This window comes from Mesoplodon bidens (assembly GCF_964165515.1).
Source record: "Mesoplodon bidens genome assembly, chromosome: 10".
In the NCBI taxonomy this organism is placed as follows: domain Eukaryota; kingdom Metazoa; phylum Chordata; class Mammalia; order Artiodactyla; family Ziphiidae; genus Mesoplodon; species Mesoplodon bidens.
Window position 1 is genome coordinate 36,099,542 of NC_138172.1, and position 17,677 is coordinate 36,117,218.

A 17,677-nucleotide genomic window follows, 5' to 3' on the forward strand; every position below is an offset into this window, starting at 1 on the left:
AAAGATTAGGAGATTCCAGGTAGAACAATTCATTATTCAAGTTTACTTTTTTAAAGAGAAAAGAAACGAGACAAATCTGAATGCAGTGGATGACTACACCAGCAACATGCCTAACTTGACTCTCCAGAGCAGCTTTCTGCCCTGGGGGCTCCCTTCTACGAAACTGGTCAAAAAATTGCATTCACAATCAACTTGACCAAATTGGGAGATTTCTTGCCTCCTATTATAGAATTCCATCTTCTTTTTTTAAAATTACTTACTTAATTAATTAATTAATGTTTGGCTGCATTGGGTCTTTGTTGTTCTGTGTGGGCTTTCTCTAGTTGCGGTGAGCGGGGGCTACTCTTCGTTGTGGTGTGTGGGCTTCTCATTGCGGTGGCTTTTCTCTTTGCGGAGCGTGGGCTGTAGGCGCGCTTGCTTCAGTAGTTGTGGCTCACAGGCTCTAGAGCACAGGCTCAGTAGTTGTGGCACGTGGGCTTAGTTGCTCTGCGACATGTGGGATCTTCCTGGACAAGGACTCAAACCCGTGTCCCCTGCATTGGCAGGCAGATTCTTAACCACTGCGCCACCAGGGAAGTCCAGAATTCTGTCTTCTTTAATGTTACTTATTTAGCCTTAAAGTAATGACATCTCAAATAAAGCCTGCCTTTTACATCTTTTCTATTCTTTGACACTCCTGAGGGATTTAATATGAGAGATCAGCTAGTATTCAAGTAAAGTTGAGGAATTTAACACAGCAAGCATGTACTAAGCAGTATCCTGTCTTAAGCACTGTACCAGGTGCCCTGAGTGAGGTCCCTGTGCTCAGAACTCGCACTGTGGTGGGGAGATAACATGTGTACTCTGCTAACTACACTGTGTGTCTAGTGTTAACAAGATAGAAGCACAGAGAAAGAACTGATGAATTCCATCTGCAAGCGTCAAGGAAGGCTTCATGGAGGAAGCTGCTTTTGAGCTGGGCCTTGACGCCTGCGTGGGCAGAGGCAAATGTGAACGTGTGGTAGAAATGAGCATTCGTGGCTGTAGGAAGGAAGAACATTTGCTCAGGGCCTGTTATGTGCCCATCACCATGTTGGAATTGGGATTGCAGAGATGACTGGGTCCTTAGGTTGGTTGGACAGCTGGGGAGGGGAGAGGTGAGGAAGCAAAAGGGGGAAGGAGGTGACGGTGTGCTGGTCTAGAGCCGGGTAGTAATGGCCTCAGTGCTGCCAAGTGCAGTTCAAGGGCAGTGGAGCCTAATGAAAGGTTTTTGAACAGTACCATGGTCTAATTGCTTGTGCTGAGAAACTTGCCATCTGTTACAAATTTATCATGTCTAGTTTTCTCTCATTCATTGCTCATACCAGCTCCAGGAAATAGGACTTCTTATCCCACTTTGTGGGTGAGAAAACTGAGGTTTAACAAAGTTAAGTGTTTTGCCCATGGTCTTTGTAGTCTGTAAGTCAGGAGCTGTAGGGAATTCCCTGAGGTCCAGTGGTTAGGACTCTGCGCTTCCACTGCAGGGGGCATGGGTTTGATCCCTGGTTGGGGAACTAAGATCCCACATGCCGCCGTGGCCCAGCCAAAAAAAAAGAAAAGAAAAAAAAGGGTAAGGAATAGGACTTCCCCAGTCTCACCCCTGGGTCCAGTGGGTGAGACTTCATGCTCCCAATGCAGGGGACCTGGGTTCAATCCCTGGTTGGGGAACTAGATCTCGCATGCATGCCGCAACTCAGAAGAAGCTGTCATGCCACAACGAAGATCCCTTGCACTACAACTAAGACCCAGAGCAGCCAAAATAAACAACAACAACAAAAAGTCAGGAGCTGTAGTTTGAGCCCCAGTCCCTGAGCTTGAATCCAAAGCCTGAACCCTACCATGAGGAGAGAAAAGGTTGGAAGAAGACCAGGAGGAGGCAGTGGCAATTATCTATCACTTATCAAGTGATGAGGACAGTGGAGGGTGGGTGGAAGTGGGAGCATGGACGAAGCCAGGGCAGCCGATAGCCCTGGAGTGAGAGGGAGAGGAAAGAGTGCTGTGTGGGGTGTGGAGGTGATGGAGGGCAGGGGACAGGACCGTGGCCCTGGTGACTCTTGTCAGTGTGGTAAAGATGCAGCTGGTTGGACCATTCTGAGTCAGAAGAGTTTGGGAAGTAGAAGAGTGACTCAGGTTAAAGCACAATGAGCCCCTGAGTTCTGATTCCAGACCTTCTCCGGAGGTACTTCCCATCACCTTTCCCCACCTGTACCTCAATTTCTCCATCAGTACCGGGAGGCAGTGGAATGGCTTGTTAGTCATGGGATTCTGGAGAAATTCACAGCCTGTAGACCAGCTCAGCAATACCAACCTAGCTCTTGGGGAAGAGGCCTCTTTTTTTTTTTTTTTTTTGCGGTACGCAGACCTCTCACTGTTGTGACCTCTCCCGTTGCGGAGCACAGGCTCCGGACGCGCAGGCCCAGCAGCCACGGCCCACGGCCCACGGCCCACGGGCCCAGCCACTCCGCGGCATGTGGGATCTTCCCGGACCGGGGCACGAACCCGCGTCCCCTGCATCGGCAGGCGGACTCTCAACCACTGCGCCACCAGGGAAGCCCCAAGAGGCCTCTTTTGACCTTCCCAAGTGACAAATCCATTCAGAACAGAATGCTAAAAGCCCGGAGAGTGCTTCTTTTTCTACCACTTAGCAGGTGCCTCTGAGAAGAAACCCAATCTCTGATCAGACTTCCTGCCTGTGTCCTTAATGAGCATTTTGGAGTTAGTAAGCAGTGTGGCTATTCCTTCCAAACCATGGGTCCATTTAAACTGAAGGCATTAGGAGAAAGGAATGCTCAAGTATAAGCTTGAAGATCAGATGCACTGTCATGATTTCACTGTCCTAAAGAACTTTTAATTTATTTTTTTTAAAGAGCTCAGCCACCTTCCCAAATCAATTCACAGCCTAACAGCAAGTAGGCTTCACAAAAGCCTTGTGGGTCCGCTGTAACTGTTCATTTCCTTTGAAAAGAGCACAGTTACTGCTTTGCAGATCACACCCCTCGCCCCCTCCAGAGGACCACCTGGCATGGAGGGGGCAGAGAGAGAGAGAGAAGGTGCTGTACCCAGGCTCCCCTGAAGCCAACTATGGGCGGGATCAGTGTACCAGGATGACATGGTCCACAGTGCCCCCTAGTGGTGTAGGGAGGTCTGGCGCTCTTTGTTCTGGGGCAAGGAAATGCCCAATTTCCTTCTCACTGAGGAAAATTTCCTCCTGGACTAGAGCTACCCCTGGCATTCGGCTCCAGGTCCAATGATGCACTGATGTCAGTGTGGTTTGGCAGGATTCAGAACTGTCCTCCAAATCTGGAAGAAAGGTTCTGAAACCAAAGGGTGAGGAGATTTGAGGACTGGAAATGACCCTTGCTTTCAAAGGGTACTCTAGACTTGCCCTGTCCTAAATGGCAATGTGGACGGGGCAATGTGGCTACAGAGCATTTGGAATTGAGATGAGCTGTAAGTGCACTCAATACACACTGGATTTCAAAGAATTAATATAAAAAATATGAAATGCTTCTAGTATTTCTTTTCATGTTGCAATGATAATATTTGGGGTCAAATCAAATATATTAAAATGAATTTTACCTGTTTCTTTTTACTATTCACTGTAGGCTGCTAGAAAATTTAAAATCATATATATGGCATGCATTATATTTCTACACAGATGGGCTTTGGGCCAAGAGCAGGGGCCCATGTGACTGGGACAGGTTCTACGCCTGCCTTTGGGCCAGCTTCCATAGCTAAAATCGACCTTTTAGAGAGGTGGGTTGGGCTTGGCCTTGTGATTCACCCCTTTCCTCCTAAATAGCCCCCTGAAATCCCACCTTTGAAAAGTCTGAGTTAATAAGAACTTTCCAAGATGCAGGTACCCTGAGAATAAGAACCTAACACCTAAACTGAATATTCTGGATGCCTTCATGTTTGAGGAGGGGCCCCTAGAAGGAACTGGGAGGAAGTAGGAAAAAAGAAGTCATGTCCAGCTAGCTTGCCCCTCTCCTGCATTTTGTGGTCGGCTCTCTGGCTTTGAGGCTACCTGTCTCTTACAGGTTGACCTCTGCCCTTCCTAAGCATTTGCTTCCTTCTTACCCTCCTTGTCCCTAGAAAATGGGCAGTTTGGTGCTCCCCCTGAGAGTTTGAGAAGAGCCATATCAGAAGTTTGTTTTTTGTTTTTGTTTTCCTTTTCTCTGTCGTTCCAATTCTATGTGGTTTAACTGACCTGGAAGGCCTTACTTTCTTTTGAAATATACAAGCCAAGCTCATATGCTTTCTGTAAAGGGACCCTGGCTGGCTAAATAAAGCACTAAGATGTACATTGAGCAGAACTTGTCCTGCAGCTTGGCATGCTTCAGACGTCTTTTAAGGGAAGAACTGACTGTGAGCTGTGTGTGTTCCATGTGGTCAGCTTACTCTCTGGGCAGCAGCAAGGGGACAGCACAATTCTTTAGGGGTCTCAGTGAATGAATCTTGGGCAGGCCCCACAGGGAGGCTCTTCCACCCAGAGACTTTGTCTTCACATTTAGGAATGTAAGTTCTTTGCCAGTATTCGTTAGATGTTTTCTGTGTGCTTAGCAGTAAATGAAAAATTAGTGGGGACTATCCAAATTGGGATTTAGAGACCAAGCTGAGTTTGCCTCTCATGTAGTATTATTATATTCTTAGACTTGGAATGCCTGGAGTTTTTGCTTTGTTTTGTTTTTTCTTCTAGGCTTTTGTAAATTGGGAAGAGGCTAAATTGACTTGGAGTTTCTTCAAACAGTCTTTCTTGAAACAGATTTTGACAGAAGGTAAGTAAAAAGTCTCTCTAAGCAGTCAGGAAACCGAAGTATCAGCCAGGGGATTCCATAGAACTGCTGATTGCCTAGATGCAGACCACCTGCTGCCTAGAGCCCCCAGGGCAGAGGACCCTCAGAAATGAGAGTTTTTTAAACAAGGAGAGGGAAACTAACATTTATTTAATTAGATACTTCAGTTGTCTAATTTAAATCTCCCCACAGCCTTGTAAGAAAGATATTGTCCCCATTTATTATGGATGAGGAAACTGAGGGTCAGTGAGGTTACATAACTTCTGCAGAAATGAGGAGCAATTTAATTTGAATCCAAGTCTAACTCCCGAACCCATGTTAACAGCGTTTAAACAAATGTATTATAAAAATATTATATCAATTACAGAAAGTTTGGAAAATACAGAAAACGATCTGTAATCTCATTTTCCTAACTTTTTATACACTTGTTTTTCTGCACTTTTTAAGAACCAGGTTTTTCTCATTTTATTTTCTTTAACAATAAAATTCACCTGTGGGATAGTTTGGTCAGCCTTCCAACTTCTCGGGACTTTCAGGTTTAACAGTGACAGAGCTCTGAAGCAGAGGGCAAACCAGGAGCTGAAAGTATATGTAACTTTTCTATATATATGTATTGGTTTATTTATACCCAGCTTTAGTTCAAAGAATGAGATTGGAGGTGGCTATAAGCTGCTGAAAGTAGTAGTTTCTCTCTATAAATTTCATGTGTCTGTACATCTATATATCTATTACTGAACGTGTTTCTAAATCTTTTCAAAAATTCTTTTAATTATGAAAATAATATAACCCCATTACAAGAATTTTGGAAAATAGAAAAGTTTCCTATAATTCTAGCATTGTAATACAAACATCATTATTATTATCTTGTTGTTTTTCCTTTTCCACCTTCTTTATTTTATTCATTATGCTTCCAAAGGGAAGTAACTCTCCCTAAGCCTCACTTTCCACATCTGTGAGTTAAAGGATAGAACCAGAAGGCGCCTTAGGGCTCCCTGAACTTTGCGAATGGGTGTTTCTAGCCTGAGCCCATAATGCTGCCATTACAGAAGTGAAACTGTTCATAGGACTTCTGGAGGAAGTAAAGGTCAGAAGCCTTCGGAGAGCTGACTGGAGGTGCCTTAATGCTAAGTTTCTTGAGAACACCGAGTGTGCTGTTCACCACTGTCTCTGTGGCACCCTGCCGGGCCTGGCACATGATAGGTATTCAGCAAGTATTTTTTGATAAAGAAAGGTACTGTAGTGAAATTGTATATTGTGATAGTTCCCATTATTGTTAGAACAGGCAAAACAAAGGAGGGAGTTTTGGGAAGGGGTGTTACTTAAATGCACTTTTTTTTCCTCCTGAAGTTTAAAGGACAGTTTGAATGAGTTAAGGAATGGTCCTGAGTTGGTTGCAAGCAGTGGCCCTAAGTTGGTTGTCTGGACTGCAGTGGCTAGATGTGTTTGCAGTGGCAGGTGTCAGCTACACACTCAAGCCTCCCAAGCTGGGCCTGCTCCATGGTTGGGCCGTCCTGACCTGGCTGGCAGAGGGCCCTTAGGGACATTCCAGGGCCTCCCTCTCTGTGGCTGTGAAGTAAGGAAGGGGCTTGACAAGGACACCCAGATTCTTCTTCTCTAAAAACTACAGCTCTAAAAAATTTGAAATCATTTATTGTTATAGCAAAAATGTGTGTGTGTGAGTGTATATAGTATATGTGTATGTATGTGTGTGTTATGTGTGAGTGTATATAGCACATGTGTATGTGTGTGTGTGAGTGTATACAGTATATGTGTGTGTGTGTATGTGAGTGTATACAGTATATGTGTATGTGTGTGTATGTGTGAGTGTATATAGTACATGTGTGTGTGTGTATGTGTGGATGTATATAGTGTATGTGTGTGAGTGTATATAGTATATGTGTATGTGTATGTGTGAGTGTATATAGTATATGTGAGTGTGTGAGTGTATATAGTATATGTGTATGTGTGTGTATGTGTGAGTGTATACAGTATATGTGTGTGGGGGGTGTATAGTGTATGTGTGTGTGAGTATATAGTATATGTGTGTGTGTATGTGTGAGTGTATATAGTATATGTGAGTGTATGTGTGTGTGAGTGTATATAGTATATGTGTGTGTATGTGTGAGTGTATATAGTATATGTGAGTGTGTGTATGTGTGAGTGTATATAGTATATGTATGTGTGTGTATGTGTGAGTGTATACAGTATGTGTGTGTGTGTATACAGTATATGTGTATGTGTGTGTATATGTGTGAGTGTATATAGTATATGTGTATGTGTGTGTATGTGTGAGTGTATATAGTATATGTGTATGTGTGAGTGTATATAGTATATGTGTATGTGTGTATGTGTGAGTGTATATAGTATATGTGTATGTGTGTGTATGTGTGAGTGTATATAGTATATGTGTATGTGTGTGTATGTGTGAGTGTATATAGTATATGTGTATGTGAGTGTATATAGTATATGTGTATGTGTGTATGTATGTGTGAGTGTATATAGTATATGTGTGTATGTGTGAGTGTATACAGTATGTGTGTGTGTGAGTGTATATAGTATGTGTGTGTATGTGTGAATGTATATAGTATGTGTGTGTGTGTGTATAGTATATGTGTATGTGTGTGTGTGTATGTGTGTGTATATAAATGCTGTTACTTTCTGCCCCCACATTTCCTAAACACTGTGTGTCAGGTGCTGAGAATACACAGATGAATAAGGAACAGGCCGTGGCCTCAAGGAGCTCATTCTCTCCCCAGAGACGCAGGCATTTGTGTGGTTAACTCTGATACAGGGCTGTGAGGGGCCGTACTTGGAAATGCCAGCTCATTCACCAGACATCTCTTGAGTGCTGTTTCATTTCCTGGAGCTCTGCTAGGCAGCCAGGGGCACGGAGATGAGTGAGACATGGTTCCTGCCCTCAAGGAGCTCACAGAACGTGGGAGGGAGAGGCCTTTTGTGCCAGAACCCAGGGAAGCCCCTGAAGAAAAGCCATTGCAGGTGGTGAGAATACCAACAGCTGAGTCTGGGAACACCGGCCCAGCCTGACTCAGAGCAGCTGGAGGGGCTAAATCCTCCATGTAGGGTGTAGCAGAGGATGACATTGTGATGGTGGGAGGTGGGGGTGAGGTTGGTGAAGGGAGCCCAAAAAGATAGCTCGGGGTAAGTTTATAAAAGGCCTCAAGGGCTTCCCTGGTGGCGCAGTGGTTAAGAATCCCAATGCAGGGGACACGGGTTCGAGCCCTCGTCCAGGAAGATCCCACATACCACGGAGCAACTAAGCCCGTGCACCACAACTACCGAGCCTGCGCTCTAGAACCCACGAGCCACAACTGCTGAGCCTGTGAGCCACAACTACTGAAGCCCACACGCCTAGAGCGCATGCTCCGCAATAAGAGAAGCCATTGCGATGAGAAGCCCACGCACTGCAACAGAGTAGCCTCCGCTCGCCACAACTAGAGAAAGCCCACGCGCAGAAACGAAGACCGAACGCAGCCAAAAATAAATAAATAAAATAAATAAATTTATAAAAAATGATAATAATTAAATAATAAAAGACCTCAAATGCAGAATCAAGGCGCTTGGACTTTTTGCAAATACTCCAGAGCCATTTAAAATTGTGAAAGCAGGGATTGACTTAATATCTGTATTTGCAAAAGCTGGAACTGTTAGTTGTGAGGATGGATCAGAGCAGAACAGAGATACAGATGGGAACTAGTGCAGTGCCTGAGGACCCGTGCCTGGGAAGACTTGCAGAGGTCCCTGCCACAAATGCAGTGGCTGGGAGATTGTAGGCAGGGAAGGGCTGAAGAGGGACTTAAGATCACATTGCTTCTCATCTCTTAATATTGCTTTCCTCTTTGAGCAAGTTGCTAGGAGGTGAGAGTTGGCCCTTCAGAGCTATGGACACTCTTCAGTGCTCCACCTCCGTAGTGGTCAGTGCTTTCCACTCACAGATAATAAGAACATTCATGGAAGTTGGGGGTGGGGAATAGGGCTCTGGGCTGGTGTCTTCACCTTGAAAGCATTAGACTGTCTTGAATTGTGAACTTGGGCTCCAGGGAACTGCCAGCCTCCACAGAGCTTTATCCACCCAGAGAGGAAACTTTTGATGAGTCTGTGCACTTAATCATGGACCTTTCATTTCATAGAATTTACACTCAGATTATCCGACCTCCCTGAAAACTTGAGATAATCATTTTCATCATTAACATTTTAGTAACTCCTCATACTTTTTAAAAAACTGGGCTTCCCTGGTGGCGCAGTGGTTGAGAGTCCGCCTGCCAATGCAGGGGACACGGGTTCGTGCCCCGGTCCGGGAAGATCCCACATGCCACGGAGTGGCTGGGCCCGTGAGCCATGGCCGCTGAGCCTGCGCGTCCGGAGCCTGTGCTCCGCAGTGGGAGAGGCCACAGCAGTGAGAGGCCCGCGTACCGCAAAAAAAAAAAAAAAAAAAAAAGAAAAGAAAAAAAAAAACTTAGACTGGTTTTGTTGATTTTTGTTTTGTTTTTAATTTAACTGGTTTGGAAATTTGTTGTCAGTAAAGCCCTCTGCACTTTCCAAATTGTTATTATTTTGAGATTATTTGAAATCAACATTAGGACAAGGAACATGTCTTTAACTGATTACTTAATTTTTCTCCTTTGAGAGTATTTACCAACTGGAAGAGATGATAGACGATAAAAGAAAAGGAAACAAGAAAATACTGTACATTTGAAATGCTAATTATTTTGCTTTTCCATTTACAGGCGAGCGATATGTGATGACATTTTTGAACGTGTTAAATTTTGGGGATCAGGGTAAGATGAAATTCTGTATTGTTTTAATTAAAGATGAACTATTAGTAGACACTTTCTCATATTTTTCTCTGCAGTTTGAAACATTTAATGAAAAAATGAACCTGAAGATTATTTTTTAAAAAAAGATTATAAGAAATGAATCCTGAAGATTAAAAAGTGTAGGTCTTTATAAATATATATTTGACTATCCCCTCTCATTGACGTGGGTGGCACGTTCTCTTTTGAGGTTCTCTGCCCTTACCCTGCTTTCTGCAGAGCTCTGGTGCTCATTTTGGGGGCCAAGGTGTGCTAAGAGAAAAGGGAGCTCATTGCAATCACAAAGATTTGCTCCATGTTTGTGTGGCTAGATAGGTCTTAATATTTTTTTCACATTTATTTTTGAATATAATCCCAAAGTAGTGTAAATAAAAATAGAAAAAAAATCAACTTGGCATTAATGACTTTTATAAAAAAATGCTGGTGATGGAAATGTTCTGTATCTTGACTGTATCCATGTCAGTTGTGATATTGTGCTATAGTTTTGCAAGAATTTACTGTTTGGGGAACCGGGTAAAGGGTACATGGATCTCTCTTTTATTTCTTACAACTCCATGTGAATCTATAATTATCTCAAAAAGTTTAATTTAAAAAATGAAATTAGAAAAAATTTTAATGGTGCTATAAAAATTCAAATAGAAAAACCAATACAATTGTTATTTCTTCCTTTTTGTTTTGTAGGCGTGTATGATATAGTGAATAATCTTGGCTCCCTTGTGGCCAGATTAATTTTCCAGCCAATAGAAGAGAGTTTTTATATATTCTTTGCTAAGGTGCTGGAGAGAGAAAAGGATGCCACACTTCAGAAGCAGGTAGTCTTGGTTCTCATGTCACCATCTCCCAAGTGAATTCTCTGTCTATGTGCAGGATAAACAGACAGAAACGTGGAGCTATCTGTTCCCCTCTGTTAGATCTGAAATTTTCTTCTAGTTTTCATTCTTCTCTCACATTCTGAAGGATGGCAGGACCCTGAGCTCACTTCTTCTTCCACAGCTTCTCCTTTTTGCCCTGACCAGCCCTTCTTTTTCACCCTTTGTCCTTCTTTGTGACCTTATTCTTGTCCCAGCCCTCTCAGAACTCTCTGCAGCTGTCCCCAGTGCAGCGCAGACCTCCTTCCATGGTCTAGTCTTAGGTGTAAGAATGAGGTTGCCTCCCCCATCCTCAGATTCTCAAGAACAACAGATGAGCTGAAGGATGCAGAGACCAGGTCAAGGCCAACTGAGGGTGCGGGGAGGAAAGCATGCGGACATTTGGTCTCGCTCACCACACCAGTTATTTAGCTTCTTAAGGACTTGTGACATGCCCAGAGCTCCATTCTGACTCTAAGAATTGATATACTCTGGCCAGTAAAAACAGAAGAGATTTTAATCCAAGAGTATTTGGTTGTAGAAACTTCCCTTTTCCTAGAACCATTGAAAATGTCTGTCTTAGAATTAGAAGCAAGCTAAGTTGGCCTCTTACATCTCTTAGAAGACATTTTGCAAAATACAGTTTATGCACAGTATTTCAAAATGAGCTAATCTGGTTCTCAGACTGATTTAGGAATGTTTTCCTAAGTGTAGATTCCAGGAACATCAGGGTTTGGAGTTGTTTGTCAGGAGAAGCACGGTGACAAAGCTAGCTAGCAATGTAAAAACTCGTCCATTTAAGAATAAATGTCAGAGGGGGAAGTAAGTGTTTCCTAGGCAACATTTGAGATAGTTTATCCTAAATGAGTTAAAAACTAACCCTCCCTTGCACTGCCTAAGGAAGTACACTTTGTCTTTTTCCCTCCATTTGCTAATTGACATAGAAACAAACCCAGGCTACAGAAAAGCAGTGATGGCCCTCAGCAGTTGAAAGAGTTATCTGTAAAACAGCAAAGGGAGAAAGTCAGACGTGAAGTTTTTCTTTAGTTCATGATTCATCCCACTTCCTTCCCTCTCCCCTGGCCCAAGGAGGATGTTGCTGTGGCCGCCGCGGTTTTGGAGTCCCTGCTAAAGCTGTCCCTGCTCACCGGCCTGACCATCTCTGTTTTCGGCTTTGCCTATTCTCAACTGGCTTTGGACATCTATGGAGGGGCCATGCTTAGCTCAGGATCAGGTATGCACAAGAGGTTTTTTCAGATCTGTTCTAATTTCCAAACCGAAATATTTAGAAGAGCCTTACAAAATTCAAACACACGACTGACATGTGTGTCAGTGTAGGGAAAATTGCCTGTAGCTGGGGCACCTGAGGTCAAACCAGCCCAGGGTGCAATTGGAGCTTTGGCACCAGGTCGATCAGTCCCGCAACCTCACTTGGAGCAGTTGTTACGAATCCTTGGGTTTCCTCTCAGCCCTAAAATGTGTTTTGCCAATTGCTTCCCTGTGCTCCCTCTGGGGTAAGCGAGGAAGGCAGAGAGCAGGCTCTGATGAGTCTCCGCTTGGTACTAAACACATCTGCAGATAGTAAGTGCCACATAAATCTCACGGCCTGATGCATAAAAGCCTCCGAAGGATAACCCAGAGCCATTCGCAGAGAATGAAATTGATCTCGGCAAATAAAGTGGTATATTTAATCCAGTGACTCTTGGGTTTTGAAGGAGAAAAGTATTGAATGTGTCGAACTTTGAAACACTTGGTGCCCAGGCCACTGGCCGTCTCACAGCATCGCTGGGCCCTGGGAACTTCACCAGTTTCAAAATGCGCTGGGTCGTGGGGTGGCAATCCATTTGGAGTGTTTCGTCTTGGGTTTAGCAAAGATGTTTTTAATTCCTCAGGTCACTAGACAAGAACCCTGAAGACTTCTTTCTGCTGCCCTATCTCAAATGTAAAGGGCCTTCTCCAGTGCCATTTTACAACGTCACTGGCATGTTTTAGTCTCCACTATAATAGGCCCAAACTTTTAGTATTAGGGGAAGAAGGGCCGAGTTTCTGCTTGACAGCAAAGGTGGTTAAGTTTGGAGAAACACCTGCCATAAAACCAATGACGTGGTTTGTGGCTCCCTGGGTCAGGCAACTGCAGGGAGGCCGCATTAGGAAGCCATTAGCAAGTCAGTGTGCAGAGACGGGCTATTTCACAGCAGCTCTGCCCCTTTGGAAAGGTAATCACCAAGGAGCAGCCTTTGTAATGCAACCACAGGACAATGCCACGAGGAAAGGGCTGTCCCATCCATGCAGTGTTCACTTGCTGGATTCGTTAATCATAGAAGATACATCAACAAACCATTGTCATTGTGTGGTCCTTTTACTCAAGTGAGATGCTGGTACCAGTCTTGAGAATTTAAAAGGGTCAGTGTTAGTTGATTTCTAAGGTAATAAATTCTATCTCTGATGGTTTATGTCAGAGTCATTAATAATTCTATTTATTTTTTATTTATTATTTATTATTTTTTATTTTTGGCTGCGTTGGGTCTTCGTTGCTGCACGCAGGCTTTCTCTAGTTGCGGCAAGTGGGGGCTACTCTTCATTGCAGTGCACGGGCTTCTCATTGCAGTGGCTTCTCTTGTTGCAGAGCACGGGCTCTAGGCACGCAGGCTTCAGTAGTTGTGGCTTGAGGGCTCAGTAGTTGTGGCTCACGGTCTCTGGAGCGCAGGCTCAATAGTTGTGGCACATGGACTTAGTTGCTCTGTGGCACATGGGATCTTCCCGGACCAGGGCTCGAACCCGCGTCCCCTGCATTGGCAGGCGGATTCTCAACCACTGCGCCACCAGGGAAGCCCCAGAGTCGTTAATAATTTGAGACTCAAAAAGATATCCCCTCTGTCTCATCTTCAGAGAGAGAAGAGTCTTGAGAGTGGTCTGGTTTCTCAGTCTCTGAAAAGGATGTGTGGTTTGTTGTAGCCGCTGCAGGATCTTTAGGGCCCTTGTCGTCTCTTGCCTGGCCCAGGCCTCCATCAGCATCCCTGTCCTGGCAAGGCCTTCCAGCATTTGTCTCCTCATTGCAACTGCTTCTCATTTTGACCAAACTTCCAGTTCTCTGTGCCTTCTGGGAGGGTCATTTTGTCTCCCCAGGGTGCCTGTCGGCTTTCCTTCCCTCGTCTGCACTCCACCCATCTTCTCCTTGCCCTACTCCTGACTCTTTGGACTAGTGCTGCGTATCCGAATGCCTTTCCTGTGCCAGAAAACATTAACACTGCTGCTCTCTGCCCCCCTCCGCCCCCCACCGTAGTCTTTTTTGTTCCCTTAAAACTACCTCGCAAAACTTGACTTTCTCCAGAAAGTCTTACTGAATCAGAAAAGAATGGGAACTTTCCATGGCTCAGCCCAACACTTAGTTTTGAAAGTGGACCTTGCAATGCTGCTGTCCTCCGTTGCCCCAGTTGAGTGTTGCTCTTTGTCCTCACCTGTGAAGTGGACTCACCTATGACCTGAAGTGGCCTCTCAGAGGCCTCTGTGCTGTTGTCTCCAAATGTAGGACTTGGACGCACCACAGGCAGGCTTTCGTGGGGCACTGTGGTTTTGCTTTGCATTACTTGGCTTAGCCCTGTATATAATTAGGAGCTTTGGAAGTGCTCTGAGACTTTTCTCAGAAGTCTTTCTCATACCTAGCTTTTTCATCCTAAAGAAAAATACATTCAGTGAACTCCCCTGAGATTTCTCACATTTATCTCTTAGGTGCTTCTCTCTTGCCCTTTCTTTTACTTTTTTTTTGTCTGGAGAAGGAAGGATTTATTATTTGCAGCAAGTAAGGAGAACACTTGCTTTCCCAAAGCAGTGTCTTCTCTTTTATTTTTTAAAATCTTTTTTTCTTCTCAATCCCCTAATATTAGTTTCCTAGGGCTGCGATAACAATGTATCACAAACTGGGTGGCTTAATTTCAACAGAAATTGATTGTCTCACAGTTCTGGAGGGAAGAAGTCTGAAATCCAGGTGTCGTCAGGGCCGTGCTCTCTCTGACATCTCCAGAGTAGGTATCCTTCCTTGCCTCTTCTAGCTAATGGTGTAGGCCGGCAGTCCTTGACTTGGAAATGCATTAACTCCTCCTATCACGTGGCTGTCTTCTCCCTGTGTGTCTTCACATTGTCTTCCCTCTGTGAGTGTCTGTCTCTGCGTCCAAATTTCCCTTTTTTATAAGGACACCAGTCATAATGGATTAGCGCCCACCCTAATGACCTCATTTTAACTTGGTTATCTTTATAAGACCCTATTTCCAAATAGATCATACTCTAATAGGTCCAGATAGATCTATTAGACTTCAAATTACTTCAGATTACTTTTGAAGGGGATATATAATTCAAGCCATACTACCACTCACTTTAATCCATAGTTTAAGGTTCCATCCACAAATTCCCCAATTCCAACCTCTTTCCCCAAAATTGAATCACCGTTTCATGCAGGAGTTTTGTGTCCTCCACATTGCAAAGCAGCTCACTATCCACCTTCAGATAGACTCACACATGCCTTCAGCTTTCAGTTATCAAGTGAGAGGTGCAGGTTATGAGAGGAGCCCCACTCCTCTCTGCCAGAGAGAGGAGGATGGAGAGAAGCAGGAAGCACAATGAGCATAGCCTCGAGCCACCGCAGGCCTGAACCTGGTCCCTGCCTCCTTTGCTGGAGTCATCCCACAGCTGGGGTGGGGGCCAGGCTACTTTCTGCAGTGACTTGGGGAATGAAATGCAACAGGATACGGTACAATGTGAACACAAGAGAGGGCCATCAGGGCTGCCCTGTTAGTAGTCCTTTTGTCCTTTTTGATGGCCGTAAAACTATTTAGGGTCCCCATGACGCAGGGATGTTTCTTATTAAGCAGCTTTCATAAACCATGAATAAGTTTAAGATTCTGAGACTCGGGAACTCCCCCCGGCCTTTCCCTTTTCTTTTAGCAGTTAAGTTTTTTCTTTATTGAGGGCTAATTTACATAAATTAAAATGCTGTCCTCTTAAAAGCACAGTTTGGGGGCTTCCCTGGTGGCGCAGTGGTTAAGAATCCACCTGCCAATGCAGGGGACATAGGTTCGAGCCCTGGTCCGGGAAGATCCCACATGCCGTGGAGCAACTAAGCCCATGTGCCACAACTACTGAGCCCACGTGCTACAACTACTGAAACCCGCATGCCTAGAGCCCATGCTCTTTAACAAGAGAAGCCACCGCAATGAGAAGCACGTGCACTGCAACGAAAAGTAGCCCCCGCTCGCCGCAACTAGAGAAAGCCTGAGTGCAGTAACGAAGACCCAATGCAGGCAAAAATAAATAAATAAATATTTTTAAATGCTTTAAAGAAAAAAAAGAGCACAGTTTGATGAGTTTTGACAAATATCTACACCCATGTAACCAACATCCAGATTAAGATACAGAACATTTCTATTACCCCAGAAAGTTCTCTTAGGACCCTTTCCAGTCAACTGCCCCCCTCCAACTCAGAGACAAGCACTGCTCTGATTTCTGTTACCATAGATTAGTATTGCTTTTAAAAAGAATTTCATATAGATGAAATCATATAGCATGGGCACTTTCATGTTCGGCTTCTTTCCCTCAATATAATGTTTTTGAGATTTATCTATGTTTTTACATGCATCAGTAGTTTTTTTTCTCCTTGATTGCTGAGAAGTATTTCTTTGTGCGGACGGCCCATAGTTTGTTTATCCCTTCTCCTGTCAGTGGTCACTTTGGGCTGTTAGGAATAAAACTGCTATGGATGTTTTTGTGCACATGTTTTTGTGAACACATGCATTTGTTTCTGTTGGTTGTACACCTAGGAGTAGAATTGCTGGATCATAGGTTAAGTACATGTTTATTTTATTAGAAACTGCTTGGCTGCCTCTCAGTAATGGCCCTCTTAAAGTAGGGGATCAGGGGATTCCCTCGTGGTCCAGTGGTTAGGACTTGGCACTTTCACTGCTGAGGGCCCAGGTTCAATCCCTGGTTGGGAACAAATGTCCTGCAAGCTGCGCAGCTTGGCCAGGGGAAAAAAAAAAAGAGGGGATCAATTTCATGTTAAGGCTCCCAATTTTTTGTTAGCAGATCTTCCCAAAGCTTGTTAGTTAGCTATAGAACCACATCACTTTGTTCTAGGAGAAAATAAACTTGCAGGCTCTGATTCTCCCTGAAGAGTTACGGGTGTTCTATCTCTGTCGTTTCCTGCTGCTCCTGAACCCTGGGCTTCTTCAGGGCCTCCTCAACTGAGCTGCTCTTAGCATGCAGGGCCACTAGTGTCCCCAAGTGCTCAAACTAGCAGGCTTCTTCATGCTGATTTAAAAAGTGAGATTTGCTTGCTGGCCAGATAAGCTTTTAGTTGTTAGGCAAGAGATCTGTACATTTATTCCTAATTGTCCTTTTGTTTTTAGCTGTTTATTTTAGTCAGTACTGTAGAATGCTGGGAGTCCTTCCAGATAGGCTCAAGCATGCGTCTGCCCACTGATGACATCAGCAGGGCTCATGACCCAGCTCTGGTGTTCTCTGACCAACCTGCCGAAGTGAGGGTGCACGTGGGCCTCCCGTTTGGGCTCTGGAGTCTGAGTGGGCTATTTCCTTACAGGTCCTGTCCTGCTGCGTGCCTATTGTCTTTACGTCCTCCTGCTTGCCATCAATGGGGTGACCGAATGTTTCACATTTGCTGCCATGAGCAAAGAGGAGGTCGACAGGTAGGTAACCTTAAAGATACACCTCTAATTATGGCCTTCAGCCAAAATGAAGTAACTTCTTTCTTTTCATTCTGAACATGCATTTACAGAAGGCTCTTCTAGAACCAGGAGTGTGGTGCCTTCCTCAGGCACCATTCAGTAAGTCCTCCCCACAGTAGGGCTGGGGGCAGACACTGCTCCTTGCCTCCCTTTGTGAAGGGAGAAGTCAGGGCCCTGAAGGGTTGTGTTAGTCCAGGCCGGCAGAGGCAGGCACCAGACAAGATCACTCCTTTACTCACCTCCTTGCCCAGTGCTCCGATGGGTTACCAAGGAGCTTCTTCAAGATGCAGATCTATAGAATCTGATTTGTAGGTCTTGCAGAATCTCGGGGATCTGTGACACCTCTCCTCAGAGAAAGGCCCAAGTGCACATACAAGTTTTGCCACATTTTTTTCCCATCCATTGACCCCCAGGTCAGGACCTCTGCCCTGGAATTTCAAGCAGTAGTT

At 44.6% G+C, this 17,677-nt stretch overlaps 1 protein-coding gene across 4 annotated transcripts in view; it reads left to right on the top strand.

The window, feature by feature from the left end:
- Nucleotides 1-17,677, top strand: part of RFT1 (RFT1 glycolipid translocator homolog) — a 38,608-nt gene that overhangs the window by 14,151 nt on the left and 6,780 nt on the right. For all 4 annotated transcript variants that reach the window (XM_081246356.1, XM_081246355.1, XM_081246358.1 and 1 more), the window contains exons 7-11: nucleotides 4,718-4,796; nucleotides 9,560-9,610; nucleotides 10,328-10,458; nucleotides 11,584-11,728; nucleotides 17,084-17,189. In XM_081246356.1, the coding sequence (XP_081102482.1) occupies nucleotides 4,718-4,796; nucleotides 9,560-9,610; nucleotides 10,328-10,458; nucleotides 11,584-11,728; nucleotides 17,084-17,189 (512 nt within the window). The remainder of the gene's footprint in view (nucleotides 1-4,717; nucleotides 4,797-9,559; nucleotides 9,611-10,327; nucleotides 10,459-11,583; nucleotides 11,729-17,083; nucleotides 17,190-17,677) is intronic.